We start from the raw sequence: 20,803 nt of genomic DNA, 5'->3' as shown, positions 1-20,803 counted from the left end.
AGTATAGTATGGGAAAAAAGTCAAAATTCTGATTTTAATCTCAGAATTCTGAAAATAAGAAAGTCAGAATTCTGTTTAGCTCATCAGTTTTTGTTATTGTAATGAAAAAAGGAGGATCGTTGATTAAAACAACACTACAACTTTAAGGCTTCAAGTCTTTTTGCTCAAGTGGTCTTGGTCATTAAGGTCGCAAAAGATATTATTCAAACGTTTTTTGTTGTTGTTTTTTTTAAACAAAATATATTTTTTAAACTTGAGTTTAAAATTTATGAACACAACCCCCCCCCCCCCCCCCCCCCCCCCCCCCCCCCCCCCCCCAAACAAGCTAGCCTCCTACCCATGTGGGGTTCATCTTGTGCTCAGATTTATGTAAAACTCAAATTTTATAAAAATCCAAGAAAATTCCCCCGATTTCACAAATAAATGTTAATATCAGACAAAAATTATGAGGACATACTAAATCCTTCTCCTAAAATTATAATCCACTTTTCTTAAAGAACCTGAAAACGACTTAGTCACCCTAAGAAGCAACAACATCACTGTTCTAGTCTCCCCACAGCTGAAATATCTGGTTTCCAACTAGTGATAAACTTAATTCTGCTTTTACAAAGTCAATTTCTTTTTTAGCTGTTTGATTTTCCTTTGTACTTTTTGAGGACTAATTTATCATATCATCAACTTCCCAACCAAGCGGACGCACAATCTAAGGGTATAAAGAGGGATCGACTAACCATACAAAGTCTATACAACATATTTATTGCAGTTTAATTAAGAAATGATCATAAAATACTTATATAAAGGAAGAAAAACCAAAAGCCTCCCAAGGTGAACCTCAAGCTTTGTGTTTGCTTGTTGTAGTCAATGCCAGTTTCTCCTTGTTTGTTGCTGCCATCCATGTTCTCTCATGAAAAACTGCCCCATCTTTCTTCATACATTCCTTTGGTCCAGGCTTCAGCTTTGATAATAATAAAACTCCTCTACTCCTGCTTTCTTCCATCTTTTCAAGGTTGTTGGGTGGCTGCCTCTCCTCTTTTCACTAGGTGCTGTAAAATCTATTTGACAGCTCTGATTTATGACACAGCATAGGTACAGGCTGCCTGTGGGGAAAAGAGTGGACGTTTCAGTGTGTCTGAAAATGAGCGAATGTTTGGATGTGTGAGCGGGCTCGGCCCACGGAGGGCCACCGACGATGCTGTGCTCAATGTTCAGAGCCGCAAAATAAGCTCGCCGGTAAGAGGCTCCTGAGAGCTCACATGTTCATGAAAAAAAAAACGCAGCGGGAGTTCTGTATCAGAACTGACATGAAGGCAACAGCAGAACACTGATACTGGAGACAAAGCACAGCAGGAAGCGACCTGAACCAACGGCAGGATCATTACGGTTTAAATCCAGGAGCAGATCCTGGATCTGTTAATGATAAAAGTACGATACCCTTTAAATCATTAACTGATGAAGCAATCGGACAAACATTTGGATTTGCTTAGGAGCCACTCCTCTACTTTGGCTTTCTGAAGTCACTTTTATTAACATATATTTTTTTTTAAATCTGTCTAGAACAGTTAGGGATAAATTTTTTTTAGTTATGGACCTAGGCCTAATTTTTAACAAAGACAAAAACATCCTATTAAATCTCCATAATGCCATCTTTAAAACTGGGGCTGCGCAATATTAAGAAAATAGTTATTAAATAATCATAAACCCACATTTGTAGCCCTATTTCTTTCTTTCCCATACCTACAAAGACTCTGCTTTTTCCCCTGAGTTTAATTATCTGAAGCCACTAAAATACACCCCTGGCGAGAGAATCAAAGGCAAGGAAAAAAATCTTTTCGAATGTGAATGTTTTGGCCTTCAAAAATAATATGGATACCGCGTTTTTAAAGTCTAAGCTTTGTCGGTCTTCATTACATATATACTTGGTTATTGTTCCAGACACTGATTTTCTTTTCCCGATGTAGATCAAGAACCCAGCAGCAAAAATTCCCTTTGCTTTTCATTTCACTTCAACCTGGTGTTAAACTTTTGCTCATATTAAATGCAACCAGTAAAGTGTTCTTTTAAATCTAAAAATGTCAAAGCTGCCACCTGTGCCCCTACATGCTGAAGGTGAGAATATGAGTGATGAGAAAACAGGGAGAAATAGTTTCCACTGCAAAAAATGGGCTTATTGTTTTTTCTGCCAATGTAGAAAGTAGGAACACTACAGCCTCTTTCTCACTGAAAATACCAGGTTTATGCATGTTTTTACCCGTCAATCAGCATTTTGACTCCCTTCCCACTGGCAGTAAGGGCTGCATCTAACCCCATGGCTTCTGTCCCCCCGTGGCTGCGTGTCTGGTGACACCATCATGCTGTGTTAGGGTTGATGTCACCAGTGCGACAGAAATCAGGAGAGTAAACAATGGAGAGCAAGATGGAAGGGAGCCAGGGCATAGACAAAAACCAATTGTTCCTGGGTTTTTAACTGCTTGTTTTGGTCAGTGGGAAAGGGGTATAAGTGAATAAGACCTTTACTCCTTCTGCCTGAAGCTAGATGTATGCATTCTTCTAACCTTAATCAGATATATTGGTCGAGTGGAAGCCTGTTTGCATGAATACAAACAAGGTTGTAGCCAGTTAGCTGACAATGTGCAACTTTTAAATCCCCGTTTATGTTAGCTAGCCAATAAGCTGCCACCAGCAGGTTTACTTTAAACGTTAACAACCAAATGTTTAGGAAATTTTTATTGGTTTGGTCTTGATCTTCAATCTCAGGCTAGATGGTCTTCACTACAAACTCATGTTCCAGCTGTCTCTACTAGCTTTACAGGTGCTGGTCATAAAATTAGAATATCATGAAAAAGTAGATTGATTTCAGTAATTCCATTTAAAAAGTGAAACTTGTATATTATATTCATACATTACATACAAACTCATATATTTCAGATGTTTATTTTGTTTAATTTTGATGATTACAAATGACAAGAAATGAAAATCTCAAATTCATCATATCAGAAAATTTGAATATTACTGAAGACCAATAAAAACAAAGGATTTATAGAAATGTTGGCCAACTGAAAAGTATGAACATGAAAAGTATGAGCATGTACAGCACTCAGTATTTAGTTGGGCCTCCTTTGGCCTGTATTACTGCAGCAATGCGGCGTGGCATGGAGTCGATCAGTCTGTGGCACTGCTCGGGTGTTATGATAGCCCAGGTTGCTCTAATAGTGGCTTTTAGCTCTTCTGAATTGTTGGGTCTGGTGTATTGCATCTTCTTCTTCACAATACCCCATAGATTTTCTATGGGGTTAAGGTCAGGAGAGTTTGCTGGCCAATTAAGAACAGGGATACCATGGTCCTTCAACCAGGTACTGGTAGCTTTGGCACTGTGTGCAGGTGCCAAGTCCTGTTGGAAAATGAAATCTGCATCTCCAAAAAGTTGGTCAGCTGCAGGAAGCATGAAGTGCTCTAAAACTTCCTGGTATGTGGCTGCGTTGACCCTGGCCCTCAGAAAACACAATGGACCAACACCAGCAGATGACATGGCACCCCAAACCATCACTGACTGTGGAAACTTTACACTGGACTTCAAGCAACGTGGATGAAGTGCCTCTCTTCTTTTCCTCCAGACTCTGGGACCTTGATTTCCAAAGGAAATGCAAAATTTACTTTCATCAGAGAACATGACTTTGGACCACTCACCAGCAGTCCAGTCCTGTTTCTCTTTAGCCCAGGCAAGACGCTTCTGACGCTGTCTGTGGTTCAAGAGTGGCTTGACACAAGGAATGCGACAGCAGAAACCCATGTCTTTCATACGTCTGTGTTTGGTGGTTCTTGAAGCACTCACTCCAGCTGCAGTCCACTCTTTGTGAATCTCCCCCACATTTTTGAATGGGTTTTGTTTCACAATCCTCTCCAGGGTGCGGTTATCTCTCTTGCTTGTACACTTTTTTCGACCACATCTTTTCCTTCCCTTCGCCTCTCTATTAATGTGCTTGGACACTGAGCTCTGTGAACAGCCAGCCTCTTTAGCGATGACCTTTTGTGTCTTGCCCTCCTTGTGCAAGGTGTCGATGGTCGTCTTTTGGACAACTGTCAAGTCAGCAGTCTTCCCCATGATTGTGTAGCCTATAGAACTAGACTGAAAGGCTTTTGCAGGTGGTTTGAGTTAATTAGCTGATTAGAGTGTGGCACCAGGGGCCATCAATTTTGAACCTTTTCACAATATTCAAATTTTCTGATATGATGAATTTGAGATTTTCATTTGTTGTCATTTGTAATCATCAAAATTAAACAAAATAAACATCTGAAATATATGAGTTTGTATGTAATGTATGAATATAATATACAAGTTTCACTTTTTAAATGGAATTACTGAAATCAATCTACTTTTTCATGATATTCTAATTTTATGACCAGCACCTGTATGCATCTACTGACAGATATTTTCAATTCTTCTTTGCAAAACAGCTCCAGCTCAGTCAGATTAGATTGAGCGTGTTTGTGAACAGCAATTTTTTGCGCTTACCACAGACTGGGTTTAGGTCTGGTCTTCGACTAGGCCATTCTAATACACAAAAGGTTTTGTTTTAAACCTTTCCACTGTAGCCCTGGCTTTATGTTTAAGGTCACTGCCCCAATGGAACCTCTGTCCAGTCAGAAATTTCGGGTTTTCTTCCAAGATTGCCAAGTATTTAACTCCATTTATATTCCCATCAACTCAGACTACCTTCCTTGATCCCTGCTGAACAGAACCTCCCCAGAGCATGATTCATCCACCACCATATTTGACAGTGAGGATTGTGTGTTTAGAGTGATATACAGGGTTAAGTCTCTACCACATATAGCATTTTAGCCAAAAGGTTCAGTTTGGTCTTGTCTGACCAAAGCACCTTCTTCCACATGTTTGCTGGGTCCCCAGCATGGTGTCTGGCCAACTGAAAACAAGACTTCTTATGGTTTTCTTTTAAACAATAGTTTTATTCTTGTCACTTTTTTTAAATAAAGAACACATTTGTCCAATGTACAACTAATAGTTGTCTTATGAACAGATTCCCACCTGAGCTGTGAATCTCTGCAGTTTTCCAGAGTCACCATGGGCCTCTAGGCAGCATCTAACATTGTTCTACTTGTTTGGTCTGTTAGTTTAGATGGGCTGCCTTGTCTTGGTAGGTTTATAGTTTATAAGGTCTTTAGTCTGATATCACATGGACTACTGCCCAACTGTACGGTTAAATGTTGCTCAAAAGATCTCAGCAAACTCCAGATAGCTCAGAAACGAGCAGCAATTCTGGCACAGGGATGTACATTTTGGATCAGTGTTGCTGTGTGGCATCACAAAGTGTCATGGATGAAAGTCAAAGATAGATTGCTGTGTTGTTCTGTGGTGTCTTTAGATAAAATCTGGGCTTCACTTTAACCCTTTGACCTGTTCTATAAACTACAACCTACCTGTAGCAAATAGGTTTAATACTTTGCTTTCCAATGACTGATGCCTTAAAAAGCACATTTAAATACGAGGCCATCTCTCCATGGAATATGTTTCCACATGATATGAAGTTATTTCAAAAAATGATGCATTGTTTTAATGTAAGCTTAAGAAATCCATTATTAATAAGGACATTCTGCTTGTGACCAGAGACAACATGGTGCGTGTTTCTCCTATGTTTAAACCTTGGCTGTATGAAATATAATAATAGTGCTTCTAATGTATGCTTCTATTTATACATCATGGTGTTTTTTTCAGTTGGAGATGAACTCAGAAAAGATTTCTACCCTGGTAGTAACTGATGGCCATCCTTCATTAAACAAATACACCAACAGTTGTGCCATATACTTTCAGTTTGTGAACAGACCTTGATATGAGGTTTAAAGCTTAGGAAATCTTTTTATGGTCCAAGTCTGCTTTAAACTTCTCTACAACTTTGTCCCTGACTCTGCAGAACCAGAACTAAACTTTAGCGCAGCATTTAGTCATAATGCTCCTCAGCTCTGGAGCAAACCGTCTGAAAACCTGAGATGTGCAGAAACTCTTGGATCCATTTGAATCAGCATTTTACCAATTTTTTTTCTTTTTTATTAGTTGCTTATTTGTTGTTGTCCCATCACCATCTTTATTTTTTTAAGTTTATTTTCTTTACTTCTGTTCCTTCTTTTTCCTGCTAATTGCTTTGAACTATTTTGTGCAAAAATAAAGCTATATAAATAAACCTGCTTGTTGGTCCTTTGCAACATGTTTTTCTCTATTTAGTAGCTCAGTGTATGTCGAAGGCCAAAAACCAGAGAGTTAACGGCCATCCAGGATTTAAACTAGTGTTGTTAAGCAGCATGCTGGGAGGTCAGTCTTAGTGTGAGAGCTCTGGACTGAATCATACCCACCTCCTCTGTCCCTCTGTTCTCCTTCACTTGATCTCCATGAAGCCTAACAGCTACCATCGTTTATCAAATTCAAGGCCCGGTGAAACGATGCTGCAAGGTGGTGTGTGCACACATTCACTTCAACATGTTTGTGAAGCTATGTGCGAGGGGGAGCTCTGAAGCTACGATGCAGCAAAGCTGTGGATGGATTCATGTAAAATCTAATGTGGGACCGAAACTTCGACACCGCCACGCAGGAGCCGAATTTCATACCTCATGGCCTTTCTGCTGTCAAACAGATGAGGGGGAATTGATGGACAGCTAGGACAGGGCATGGAGGGAAACCTCAGCCGGATGGAAAAGGTTGTGACAGACGACTGTGAGATGAATGGAAAGAGGAGGAGTGAAGATTTACCTCCTTCTCTCCAGAGCAGGCAGTATTTATTAGAAACAACACATGATAATAAAAGCAATACAGTCCCTTATTCATACCAATTTGCAGCCACACTAATAAAGTTTGTCTAAAAACCCTACAGAGATTTGAAATGTCTCACTGTCAGTTAAGCAAACCTCAGCGGTTTGAGCGGTCCCACTACAGTGCCGCTTTTTTTCCCCCCTTCGACGGTCTGTCACAATCTTAGCAGCATGCTAATCAAAGCTAATTACATTGAGACAGGCAGACAACTCATTTCTTATTATGACAAAGCGGCGCTATGTTTGCAGTACTCAGCCAGACACTGCTACCAATCAACTGCTCTTTTTTGATCTGATATAAATGAATGGGAACAGGTTTTCTATTGGGCTCCTTCTGGTGTGGATGTCAAATGTTAATCAGTTTATCGAAATTTTTCTTTGATGCCCGCTAATCTATTTTTTTCTTTAAAACAGAGAAATAAATTAAGTCATTCATAAGAACTATTGAAATATTTATAAATCCTTGGGGAAAAATACAGGGAGTAGTGAACGACGAAGTGAAGAAAAAGCAAGAAAGGAAAATTTGCAGCAGGAAAAGTCTTTCTCCTCACAGCGATGGATTTGAAGCATCAGGCAATGTAGCCCCCCCTCCCCACACACACACACACACACACACACACACACACACACACACACACACACACACACACTCTATTCAAGTTGCCCCGAGAACTAAATCACAATACTTCACATAGAGTCCGGTGGATATATCAGCCTAGATTATATCCAGAAACCAAAGGTGAGCAGCAACAGAGAACTGTGTCATCAACACATCTGTACAAAACATAAAAAACAACATATCTAAAAGTAAATGATAATACGATATGATAATTTTCTTTAAATTCAGTTTAAAGCTTGAAGTAAAGAAAAAGTTCCAATAATCATAATTACTTTACAGCAGAGGTCACGGTTTAGCGGACCGCGGTCGGGATCCGGACCCAACCTGCTGGCTGATCCGGACCCAAACTGATTTAAAACATTTATAAATTACTCGATGTTGTCCGACGACAGTGTCTAACTTCTGCGCTGCTTCTTCAGTTAATATGGTAAAAGCCGTACGGCGCATCCAGCACCGGGCTGCACGTGATAAAAATTAGCCAATGAGCTTCTGTCAGTCTGGGTTGCTGCTGCTGCTACTGCAGCAGCAGCAGCACCTCACCTGTGAAAAGCCTGGCGATAGGAAAAAAGGAGAAGATTATGAGAAAAAGAGAGCAGAGAAAGTAAGGACTGCTGAAAAAACTGGTGAACTGATGAAAGAAAAGTGAAACGGTGTGCTCAAAGATGACCCTGCACTATTAGAGTATATTTGGCTTAACCTGCTGCTGTGAAGCAGGATTCTCCACCATGAACAGAATTAAAAAACAAATATGGATCCAAGCTCAAAAAGAGCACCTTGATATGTGCTTTAGAATGGCTTCTTCTCAATTCAAACCAGGTTTAAGCCTTGCAGGTCAGCCTAAAGCCAACTGCTTTCATTAAGCCAGAAAAAAGAAAAAGAAAATGGTCAGTTCAGGTGTTTTATAAAATATGTGAATCAGGAAATTGTCTATACGCCAAACTGAACGACTGTTGTTCTCCGCTTCAAAAAACACTACAGATTTTTTATTTTTTATTATTCAATGTATAACATGGATGCATAAAATAACCTGCTTTTTATTTCAGTGTTAGATTCTGTATAAAGTAATAATTTAAAATGTCTCCAGACCTTTACTGGTTGATGATTTTCTTTATTCGGACCCCGCCAATTTTTTTTTTATTGGTTGCTCCTGCTTTAGAGCCTCTCTGCAAAAAAGATGAATAACAATACATAAGCTATTAAAATATCTAGCTAGGTGGTAAGGCGAATGTTAGTGTGACTGGTAAAAGATATTTTGACAATAAAATCAAACTTTTCCAGACTAAATCTTTCTATTTGTTATGACATTGTGGACGGTTACCATTTACACTTCTGCTCCTGAAGTCGCATTTTAGGCACAAGTTGTGCTGATTGATGAGGTTCAATCAGAGGGGACACTTTAAGTAGCTACAAGAAAGAAAAAAAAACATGAAATTTAAAACTTAATTTTTTGGCTACTTTCTTTTTCTTTTTTTTCTTTTTTTACATATTTTCAGGGCAGTCTTTGTACTTTTGCCTTCAGATAAATCTTTAGTTTTAATTTTTATATTTCTAAATGAATAAATAAACGGCTCTTAATCTTTGTAAAGTTTAACTTTAAGTGCACGAAAATCAGACAAGATTTATTTTTTAAAACGACGACATTACAACCCATGATCCAATAACCCAAAGAAGCACCGTGAAGTCGATCTCTCCATGATTTCATCAAGCTTTTGAACTATTTGGAAACATTTTGGTTTATTTTTCTCCAAAAATGTCGCCTCAGTCTATATCACAGCATTTCTATCATACTGAGGTTTGGATTTAGACTGGATCAATGGAACAACCGTATCCTTTAATCTCTCTCCGACCCGCCGCCTGAGGGTCTCAGCGTTTTGCATGCTGTTGTCATAAAACAGGGATAACAGGGACGTCTGCTGCTGCTTGGAGCTGAGCTAATCCATGATGCACAAACATCACTGATGGCAAAACGTTAAGATCATCTCTAGATTACAAACTGACAAAAAAAAATCCATACATGGACCTGGGAAATTTTCTGATTAGATTTTGCAAACCCAGGAATTTAAGACGGAGCTAAAATGCAGGAAAGCTAAAGTTGAGATGGAGCAAAACTCCTCCTGTCTCCTCGTCACCTTCGCAGTCCTGAAAAGTGTAAATTTCCTTCCTGGGTGATAAGCGTAAGAGGAGAAAAAGAAGAGTCAGGAGACAGAGCTGGGTAATACTGATAGACATATTCACTCGGAGCGAGCAGACCTGGAGTTTTTAAATCAAAGGATCAAAAAAATGCCCCTTCAGCAGAGGCAGGTTTAGTTGGATGAATGGACTCGGCGGCAGAGGTGAGGTGGTGCTACGGAGGGGGTTGGTGGATGTCAAAGCAAGTGGCTGAGACATGGCTATTACTGCCGGTGAGCTGTGGCCACCTGAGTAATTACTACCTTCTCTGTTTGGTTAATCCCCCCGAGCAGAGCAGCAAACTCAGGAGAGAAAGGCTCAGAGCTCTGAGGGGCTCTCGTCATTCAACTTCAATTATGATGAGCCACGACCCGCTGTGCTCACGGAGAGACGGAAGGGAAGGATGGGAGGAAGGAGACAAAGAAAACCGATCTCTGGAGTCTCTTCAGGCAAAAAAAAAAAAAGGAATCGATATTCATGTTCTGCTTTTCACAGAAGAAAACAAAACCAAACTTTTCTCTTTCAAGCTTTGGAATAAAATAATAAACTTTGTGTAAAGAAATCAGGACAAACCAAGTCAGTCAGTTCTTTAGGAAGAAGTTTTCATAACCAGCTTCTATTCCCCCACAGGAATGGAAACCGATTTTATTAGATTGATCAACTATGAGATCAAACTATAAACTGTGTTTAGAAAAAGTTGCGACAAAAATCTGCTTAAACTTCAGAGCAGCTTCTCTAACAATCTCAGGATCCGGAGCTCCGATCCTCACTGACATTTTACAGCATAGACAATTTTACATCTCTGTTATAAAACAAATACATCCTGTCTTGGAGAGACTGATTAAAAACATAATGTATATACAAGGTTGATGTATTTGGCATTTGCTATATTTTCAATTGAAATGCATAACCTGTTGATCTAATCTTTTATCTTTTTATTTTGGGGTTAAAATTGTCCATTTTTCTAATGTTTGAAACCAACACATTTTGTTGTGTTTTGGTGTTGACCAAATGTTCTTCTGACAGTCTTTTAATGTTTTCCTTGGTTTATTAAGACAGCAGATTGTTTTACAGATTTAGGAAATGTTTTAGGAATGACTATTTATGTATATTAACCTGGAAACTATTTCATTTTCAAGCACAGGACATGAAAAACAAGATTTATTTATAATGCAGACACATTCATGCTACATTATGGCGTTTGGTGGGCTACCTGGGATTAACAGGGAGCCGTCAAGAGACAAGAGGAACCTGAATACAAACCTTCACCCTGCCACTGAGCCAAAGCCTTATTTTAATCAACCAACACCCCCCTTCTGATTGGTAGTGATATCTGCGTTCTGCAATGGTCCATTCAGAGTCCTGATCTGAGTGGGACGGATAATCTGGACTGGAAGCTACAGATTAGGGTAATGGTAAAGAGGACTTCCAACCTGTCCAAGAGTAAATTGCTTGGACAGGAATTACAGGAAGAGTTTAATTCCTTTAATTAGAAAAAGAAATTTCAACCTGATTAGTAAAAAGGGATTATTATATATACAGTAATGATATAAACATTATATAAACAGTAATGAATAAAGATAAAATAGCAGGTTTTTTATCGTTTTACTCTAATTTCCAATGAGTAACAAACTTCTAGGTTACATGTTGATTTCAAATCTAAATCTGCTACTGGTAAGAGGAACTTAACTCTGGCTGACCGAAAAAATAAAATAAAATAAAAATAGGCAGATTTTCTAACAAAAGCTCAATTTGAGCAGTTATACATTTACTTTAGGAAAGAAGCCTAACCTTTTTCTTTCCTTTCTTTGACTGTTCATAGTTGGAAAAGAACAAAATCAGACAAGTCCTACATTTTAAAGTTAACAGAACAGAAATATACGACACATCAATCAATATACATAAAACACAAAAAGAGGAACCAAAATATTCTGGACTGTGTTTTACTTTGGAGTAGAAAGCAATATGTCACCAAAGAAACAACACCAAACGCTTCATTTTGAAGGTTTGCACACTTCATTGCATCTCAGGATCATAAATGCTGAAAGCAACAACTGTGTTGGGTTACCTTTGCGTTCAGAGCGCTTCTTCCGCCTCCTCTTAAACTTGCGTCGGATCAGGCAGTAATAGGAGCCCAGACTCTGCACGTCATTGGTAAATAGGGCCATGATTTAAACCCCAGGATACTCTCTAAAATCAAGTTAACTGCTGCTGAAGGATGAGGTAAAACTTCAGCTGGAATCAGTCTACCAGTCCTGAACCTCTGACAGCCGCCGCTAATCACACTTCACCGCTGAGTAAAGTCGTGCAACAGACATATGCTTAACTCTACAACACCTGCAGCGTTTCTTTGTTTCTACCCTCACATCCAAACTGTGTCTCCATCCCTCCCTCTCTTCCCTCCTCCTCCGGAAAGCTTCTCTCCTCTGTTGACTCCATGTCTGCCCTATCAGCAGCCAGAGAGGGGAGGCAATGGAGTAGAGCAGGAAGGAGAAGGAGGAGACTCATCCTTCAGACTCTTAGGATTTAACCTATGTTGGAATGGAAGCTCACATATTCTAGCTTTTGCAAAAAATAAGAAAACAACTGATGTCTGTTAAAAATCCCTCTTGAAAATCTTCTGTTCTGTAAACATGACTGCAGGACTGCAGCACAAAAACCGCTTATTAAAGAACAAAGACACACAGTCTCGATCAGAGGATAAATTAACCTGCTTTCAATCTTAGATCTTTTTATTTTATTTACTGACTTACATCCAGTGGAAATTATCACCATAAAAGGGAAAGAAATACTGTGCTGCCCTCTAGTGGTCTCTTGCTACAACTGCATTTTTAAACCATTTGCAGCAAACTAAACTTTGCATACCTGAATTCATAACAACAGGCTTCTAAACTTTTATGTGGTGGGGGGGGAAAGAAGGCAGGATCAATACTGACCTTTGACCTCTTCAGAAGGTCTGTGACTGGAAAAACCTGTTGGAGACACAGAGACAAAGATTTTCCAGATTAATCACGCAGCAGGATTTTATGAGGACTGACACGTCTCTGTTATAAGTCTGGAACAAAACGTTTTCAAAGTTTTGCAGATGTGCTGGAGCAGAAAAAGGACATACGCAACCCAGAAAAAATACAATCGACCTGAAGATAAATGAACTCATGCTATTGTCACTAAAAAAGAACAAAATGTAAAGAAGCATTTTCTTTTTTTTTTTTTTAAGCAGTTCCACATTTTTAATATACTTTAATATCTCCATGACTTACTGTTACCAGTAAAATGGGTCAGACAAGATAATTTTTTTATTCATCCTGTGCAAATATGCATTTATCAATAGAAGTTACTCATATTAATTTGCCTTATTAAGAGCCAGAGGAATATTTTCAAGATCTACATAAACCTGTAACATGTGGCTAAAAAGATAGAACAAGGAAATAACTTTAATAAAAAAGTAAAATAAAAACTAGAGGTGCATCTTAAGATTAAAAGCTGTTTCACTGACTACTTTCCAGATTAATAGAGAAATTAATTGTTCTTAAGTTTTCAAACATGCCATGATGTGTTCCTGTTCCAATTGTTTTAAGCTAAGTCATGTTTTTAACAACTCATGGTGAATAAATAAAAATTTCAAATTTAGATTAAAACCAATTGTCTTTAGAGAACTTTCTAGAATGTTTCTGATCTACCCTTTTTTATTTCATTTATTATTGTTAATGGTGTGATTGTGTGAAACTCTTTGGGGAAACTCACATTGAAGGAAAGGGATGTTTCTGTCCTTACATCACCATAAGAAACCCAAAAGTTTGCTAAACTCTACTGGACCTTTGAATAGGGCTGGACAAATAATTGCATTTGCAAAATAAATACAATTTAAAACATTGCATTACATTTAACAAGAACAAGACACTAAATTTCTCAGTCCAGTTTTTCCCCTCACTGAAAACTAGACAGAGTTGCAGCAAGATCCATGCATGCAATACTTGTGAGCCCTTTTTCACAAAAAGGTTACAATGAATTCCTACAACAATGGAAGCAAACAAGCTTTGAATTGGTGCATATATAAATCGAAATAGAACCGTAGTTGCAGTATATCAAAATATTTGCATCTTGGATTTTTAGCAAAACCGTTCAGCCCTACCCTTGAATACTGTGCACTTTGGTCAGACGAAGATTAAGACCTTTTAATACCAGACACCCCTGATGCTTCAAGCAGTATTTCAAGAAAGAATATGTGTAAAAGTGTCCTTCCTCATTCTTTCACTGAATTTGTTCTTTAATTGAGAAGGAAAGTGAGACACTTTGCCAATGGAAAAAGACAATTTACATTTAAAATAAGAAAATATCAAGTGCATATTATCTAATTATTTTTAGGGATGCACGATATTGGGATTTTGGCCGATATCCAATATGTCGATATTTTAAAACTCATGTATCCGATAACCGATATCGATACCGATGTTAAAGCTGGACAAAAATAAGTAGTCATTGAATATAGCAGTTTTGTTATCCATTTCTGACACTTTGAAAAATAATATACTCAAATATATTTTCATAGCTGATATCAAATTGATTTTTAAAAACGCGGTATTGATCTATTTTACTTTCAAAATCTCGTGAAATTTCATCGTTCTGTTACAAACTCCCGTGATATTTTGCAAATTCTTGTGAGATTTTGTTAGTAAAATAGATCGATACTGCGTCGATATATCAACATATAAAAATATGGCAAAATTTCGTGAATTTTCGGGGGATTTCGTAGCATAACGATGACATATAGCAATATTTCATTAGTAAAAGAGATTGATATGGTGTTTTTAAATGGCAATATATCAGCATATGAAGATATTGTGATATTTTAATGTATCAATGTTTTTTCCCTCATCTTTAGAAGTTTTTAAGTCTGTAAAAAAGAAGTTTTTGAGAAAAAAGAAGAAGTAGTATTTTTTTTTTTTTAGACTTTAGAAACTTAGAAGCTGATCAAATATCGGGTTAAATATCAGTGGGGTGGCCGATGTCCGATATTCAGTTTTAAGGCCGATACCGATAGGGGGCCGATTATATCGTGCATCCCTAATTATTTCATTTTAAGAGTAAAAAAACACATTCCATTGGCAGATCCATTTTGTTGACCTACTCAAATTAAGGGTAAATGCGCTTAATTTAAGAAATGTTTATTTATTTCTAGAGTAGATCGTCTTCGCAGTGTAGGTATGGTGGCAGATCTGTAATGATGAGGGCCCGCTCCTTTTTCAGAGGCCTCTGACAAGTTCTTGTAAATACAGAAAAAAACAAACACAAATCTGCCGTCGTTTACCTTTAAAATACAGTTGAAGCTTTTTAAAAAGAGGGCCACCCATAAGATAATGCCGAGCCTGCAGAGTAGTAATTAACAAGGCATTAAATCAGCCCTCAATGACTCCAACCCCCCTGGTCTACAGATCCCACTACATTAACAGCACGGCTGCCATCAGTTGCTTTGTTAAATACATATTTTCTATTTTTCTTTCTTCTCCAATGAACAAAAACTGAAAGTCTAAAGTCTAAAACTAAATGAATCTACAGTCAGATATGAGAACTAGAAGGCCTCAAAGCTCTACTGTCTTCTCTGCAGATATAGCGCCCTAGAACACGGATGATACTGCAGCAATGCAAAGCGAGAAGGGGGAGAAATAACGAGACACTGAAGCTCAAGAAGCACAAAGAAAAAGGAGGCGAGGATATTGAGAAAAACTCTGGAGTGAGAACTTGAGATAAAGAAACGGAGAGAAGCTCAGCAGAGGCGAGGAAATGAAGACGGTGAGGCAAACAGGAGGAGTTAGGAAGGGTTTCTGAAAATAATGATGAGACATAAGAGATCAAAGCTGTAGCATTTCTTTATGTTCAACTGCTTCATATTAAATATGCTTTGAGTGTCTGGAACGTCTGCAGAAACAGGAGAGCTGAGGCAGGCCAGCGGATTCAGGTTAAGTTTGTGGGACAGAGAATCCGTATGAGAAAGCAAACGATGAACGTAAATACACTCTGGACGCAAATTAAGCCATGCTTCTGTGAGCGGGCCAACCATAACTTCGGCTGGCCAAGGCTCATGTTCGCTTGCAGCTAGTCTGAGAGCGAGCCGCTTTATTTTCTCAAATCAAGACTAATAACTTCCTTCAGATTTTAAAATTTATAGACCATACAAATTCTGGGAGCTAGCAACAATAAAGTCAAAGGAGCATGTGAAATAGTAAAAGTTGTGAGAAACCCCAGTCAGTGAGTGCGCCGTCTGTCTGGGCATTTGAAGCTGACATGAGGGGAGCAGCTGTAGCCACGCAGTTCATCATCCAGACTGCGTTAGAGGAGCATCAACAAACCTACTGGTTGGTCTTTTGCTGTGGTTTGACAGCGAAACTATATCCTTGACAAAAACAAACTCTTAAACTGTTTTAGAGGGAAGGAATCCAGGCTACTGTGGTCAGTTTGTAGAATATTAAACTAGAATGCACATAGATCTAAGAATAAACCAAGTGGGAACATTTCTCCCCCCCAAAATGTTTCTAAAGACATTCAATTAAATCTATTAAGAAGGATGGAGGACGACTGAAAAAAGTTTTATTAAAAGCTTCCACTTTTATCTAGGTACAGTAAATTCTAATTGAACTCTCCAGCTTTTAAAGTCAGATTAGAGAGAAATTTACAGCCTTCAAAAGATTAGAGTATATATATATATATATATATATATATACACACACTACCATTCAAAAGTTTGGGGTCACATCGAAATGTCCTTATTTTTTAAGGAAAAGCACTGTACTTTTCAATGAAGTTAACTTTAAACCAGTCTGAACTTTAAAGAAATACACTCTATACATTGCTAATGTGGTAAATAACTATTCTAGCTGCAAATGTCTGGTTTTTGGTGCAATATCTACATAGGTGTATAGAGGCCCATTTCCAGCAACTATCACTCCAGTGTTCTAATGGTACAGTGTGTTTGCTCATTGGCTCAGAAGGCTAATTAATGATTAGAAAACCCTTGTGCAATCATGTTTACACATCTGAAAACAGTTTAGCTCGTTACAGAAGCTACAAAACTGACCTTCCTTTGAGCAGAACGAGTTTCTGGAGCATCACATTTGTGGGGTCAATCACTCAAAATGGCCAGAAAAAGAGAATTTTAATCTGAAACTCGACAGTCTATCCTTGTTCTTAGAAATGAAGTCTATTCCATGCAAGAAATTGCTAAGAAATTGAAGATTTCCTACAACGGTGTCTACTACTCCCTTCAGAGGACAGCACAAACAGGCTCTAACCAGAGCAGAAAAAGAAGTGGGAGGCCGCGTTGCACAACTGAGCAAGAAGATAAGTACATTAGAGTCTCTAGTTTGAGAAAAAGACGCCTCACAGGTCCCCAACTGACATCTTCATTAAATAGTACCCGTTAAAACACCAGTGTCAACATCTACAGTGAAGAGGCGGCTGCGGGCTTCAGGGCAGAGTGGCAAAGAAAAAGCCATTTCTGAGACTGGCCAGTAAAAGAAAAAGATTAAGATGGGCAAAAGAACACAGACTTTGGACAGAGGAAGACTGGAAAAAAGTGTTGTGGAGAGGAGAGGACCAGTCTTCTGGCTGATGTAAAGAATCAAAGAAGAAAAAAATCAATTCCTTCGCTAAGCTATAGGCTCGAAAAATTTTTTATTGCAAAAAAATAGATAAAATGCTGATTACAAAAAAAAAAACGAACATTTTTCAAATTAGATTTTTCCCCCCTGTTTAATAAGTGGAAATAATACAAAAAAATAATTTATTTCAAGGGTTTTAACCCCTTATCTAATAAGGACCCGGTGTGCTGCTCCAGAGACAGTTTTGGGATAGAATAACCAAAAAGCAGTAGAAGTGGGTCAGATGCCATGCCCCTCAGTTAGTACTTTTAATACAAAATACTAAAAAATACATAAAAAAAACTGGCCGCAACATAGAAGCTCTTCAGCCACTGGGCTGATAGAGAAACCAACAACAACAAGCAAAGAAGACAAACCTTTAGACTCTGATGAGCCTCTGAGAAAAAGTTTGTAGCCTTATTTAAACTCAAAGATCAAGGAGTTATCCTCAAGTCAAAGAGAAAAACAAGTGGAGGAGCAAACAGTTCTACACGTGTCCTGCAGCAGAACGAACATCCAGGCAGACAAGAGTGGAGGCTTACTGCTCTGTGAGGTCGGCAACTGATGTTCATCTTCTGCTTCCAGTTTGGTGAGAGGGAGACAGTGTGAGAGATTAGCAGAGACAGAAGGGCTGCAGATCTCTGCTCAGATCTCTGACAGTCTGAAGAACAACCACAGGCCAAAAAGAAAAAAGAACAGGATACAACTTTGGACTGGGATGAGTTGGAGAGGATGAGTTTGTTACAAACTGGGGGTTATGAAAGAAAAGGGGAAAAAAAAAAATCAGTCAACTGATGAGAGGAGAGCGTAACTGTAAACCATGGCTCGCGGTATTCTGCCAAAAATTAGGCCAGTGATTTAGTAACGACTGGCCACACACACCATTAAGCCCCTCCCCTGCCTCTGACCTATCTTTGGGTGCAGCAACAAAAATCTGAATAACTTTGAATAAAAACTCCAAACATCTGCGTTTACTTTGCTTTTTTAACATATGCCTTACATTTATTAAATCCATTATTAGGAAGTTTTGTGACATCATTCAGCTCAGATCCAAACAAGACAAAATCAGCAGCTCTTCTTGTTTAAAAGGACGCTGTGAGACTACGTCCAACCTTTCCTCTGTAAACTCATGAGTGCAAGGTAGTGTTTTTGTTTTACCTGGATTTGACCACCAGATGGCAGCACTACCACAGGGAAAATTACAGCTGAGCTAGAAACCACAATCATATATAAATAGAGATTATAGTCAGCCAGCAGAAGGCTAGTTTGCCTCAACAGACTTTTTTTAATTCTTGCACCAATCAGCTGTCCTAAAATTTCCCTTATATGGTTCGGTTACTAAAGAATTCAATTTGAGTGTTTTGCCTCACTGTTAAGGTACAGAACCAACATATTTACTGTCAATAAACCCTTAAATAAATAGGATCCATTTGACTCATTCATAAATCTTAATTTAGTTTGCCTGTTTAGCTCTTAAATACCTTTTCTGTCTACATGAGACACTGCTGCTATTATTTCCCTTGCATTTGAAAAAGCTTGAAAATATATCAGGTTTAGTCTTCAGCTCCAACACTTTGACATCTTCCTCCGAGTTGCTGCAGATTATTTTTCCTCTTGGCAGTTTCTTACTTTTGGTCTTTGATGCCAGATTTTCGTGCAGCTCCTTCTTAAAGGCCTTTTCCTCTAACATTCACTGATTTCATGCCTTCTTTAAAAACCAGAATCTGCACAAAACCTACTGCAAGAAAATGTGGTAATCTGACTCAGATGGATGTTGTCCATCAGCTGGAGGAATCCTCAGAGATATTTAGCTCTGATTATGGTTGAGCAGGGGTCTTAAAGTCAGATTATGTAACATGAACCACCCTACATATGCATCAGAACAAGAATCAAGGGGAATTAGTGTTATTATAAAGCCAGAGGGTCATTTTATGCCTCGATTCATTGAAGATAATCAACATGAATAAGATGACTACATGGATGAAAATTAGTTTATTCCGCCAAAATGAATGTAAGAAGGGAGGGAATGGAAAAGTAAGTGGATGAGAAGGGGCTATGAATTAGCAATCAGACAAACTGACCTAGAAGCCGTTCTCAGTCCACGTGCACCAATCTGAATGTTTTGCTTTGAATTCTAGAAGCAGCTGACAAGGAAAGGAAAGTGACCATCTTTCCCAACACTTTAAGCTGAATCACCTTCCTGAATGGCTGCTGTAAGGCTTCCTATTGTCTTACCCAACAGCTCTCTTTGCCCCTGGGATCCGTTTATAATGCAGCTGTTGAATTATAGAAATGCAAAATTGGGGATTAAGGTAAACAAATACTTTATATTTGTCAATAGCAGCATCAGTGGATATTTTGAACTAGGGCTACTAATTTAATAATCTATTAATGTTAACTTGAGTATAGAGATTCTAAAACATGCCTGACAGAGCGACAGACTTAGAGCAGTAATTATACCCGAATTGTAAAAATACATATCAACATTTTGCATTTAAGATAAAAAATTTTTTTCATTCATCAATATGCTCTACCCAGAACTCCTCAAATGGAAACATTTAGTTCCACATGGTTTAATTCGGTAAAAAATCTTTAAGAAACCTTTGACTATCCGATTATTAATCGATTAATCAAAAAAATTATCGATTAATCGATTTGCAAAATATTTTTCTAAAACAGTTAAAAAATGCTTTGCATGAGGGATTAATTCCTTCTTCATGGCATATTGGTAACAGGATCATATTTAACTGTGTAAGAGAAACCAGCTGTGCATCACAGTTCTTAAAATTAAAAAAAGAGAGGGTCGCTAAAAATGCATTAAAATAGATAACAGCAATTACCCTTTTCTGCTTCTTTTAGATCCCCAACTAATAACAGCAGTCAGTCAGAATAGTTACATTAATGGCATTAATCCAAATAAGTAAAAAAAAAAGTTACACTTAGAAATCCATGTACCGCATAATAAAAGTCCGATACAAGTGGTTTTCTTCCCATTATTAGATTATGTACAAAAGTTAAAAAGCAGTGGCAGCTGGCGGAGTTTTCTCCAGGGGGGACTATAAATTCAAATGTAGATGTTTACCAAAATCCAGACAAACATACAATAAATTATCACACTAGTATATTTATATGAATGCCAAGAACAAAAAAGATAAAAACAAAACATAATTTCATGAACAGTTTAAAATTTTTTACGTAAATTTTGCCCTTTTGAGGCTTTGTGAGGGTAAATCTGTGTTTTGCATGGTTCAATATGATGTCACAAACCTACAAAAATTATATATCAGTTTAATAATGGAGAATCTATTAGTCAGCTTTATATATTTTTTTATATAACAACTATTTATTTTCTGACAAGGTCTTTATTTATGATCAACTATGCGAATTAAATCTCTAGAAAAAGTATTACATTATTAATATATTATTCTCCATGTGAATCCCAGATTGTTCATTCCTCTTTGACGTTTCTAAAAAGTGCTTTAAATCAGTCCTAGTTGTCTTCGTCCATGCTTTATCCATGCTCTTGATGTTTAAAAAAGGAGGCAGGGAAAGCAGAATAAAGCTAGAT

The 20,803-nt window shown here is 38.0% G+C and overlaps 1 protein-coding gene across 4 annotated transcripts in view; it reads right to left on the bottom strand.

The window, feature by feature from the left end:
• Window positions 1-20,803, bottom strand: part of adarb1b (adenosine deaminase RNA specific B1b) — a 181,738-nt gene that overhangs the window by 53,639 nt on the left and 107,296 nt on the right. For 3 of the 4 annotated variants that reach the window (XM_038305083.1, XM_038305081.1, XM_038305082.1), the window contains one exon: window positions 12,538-12,573. Coding sequence is in view for 1 of the 4 variants with exons in the window: in XM_038305080.1 (XP_038161008.1) it covers window positions 11,670-11,769 (100 nt within the window). In the remaining 3 variants the exon portion in view is untranslated. Of the gene's footprint in view, window positions 1-11,669; window positions 11,942-12,537; window positions 12,574-20,803 lie in introns of those variants that run through there. The other variant, XM_038305080.1, reaches the window with a different exon arrangement.

This window comes from Cyprinodon tularosa, unplaced genomic scaffold, assembly GCF_016077235.1.
Source record: "Cyprinodon tularosa strain WSP-4 unplaced genomic scaffold, ASM1607723v1 ctg551, whole genome shotgun sequence".
In the NCBI taxonomy this organism is placed as follows: Eukaryota; Metazoa; Chordata; class Actinopteri; order Cyprinodontiformes; family Cyprinodontidae; genus Cyprinodon; species Cyprinodon tularosa.
This window is presented reverse-complemented; position numbering and strand designations above follow the sequence as displayed.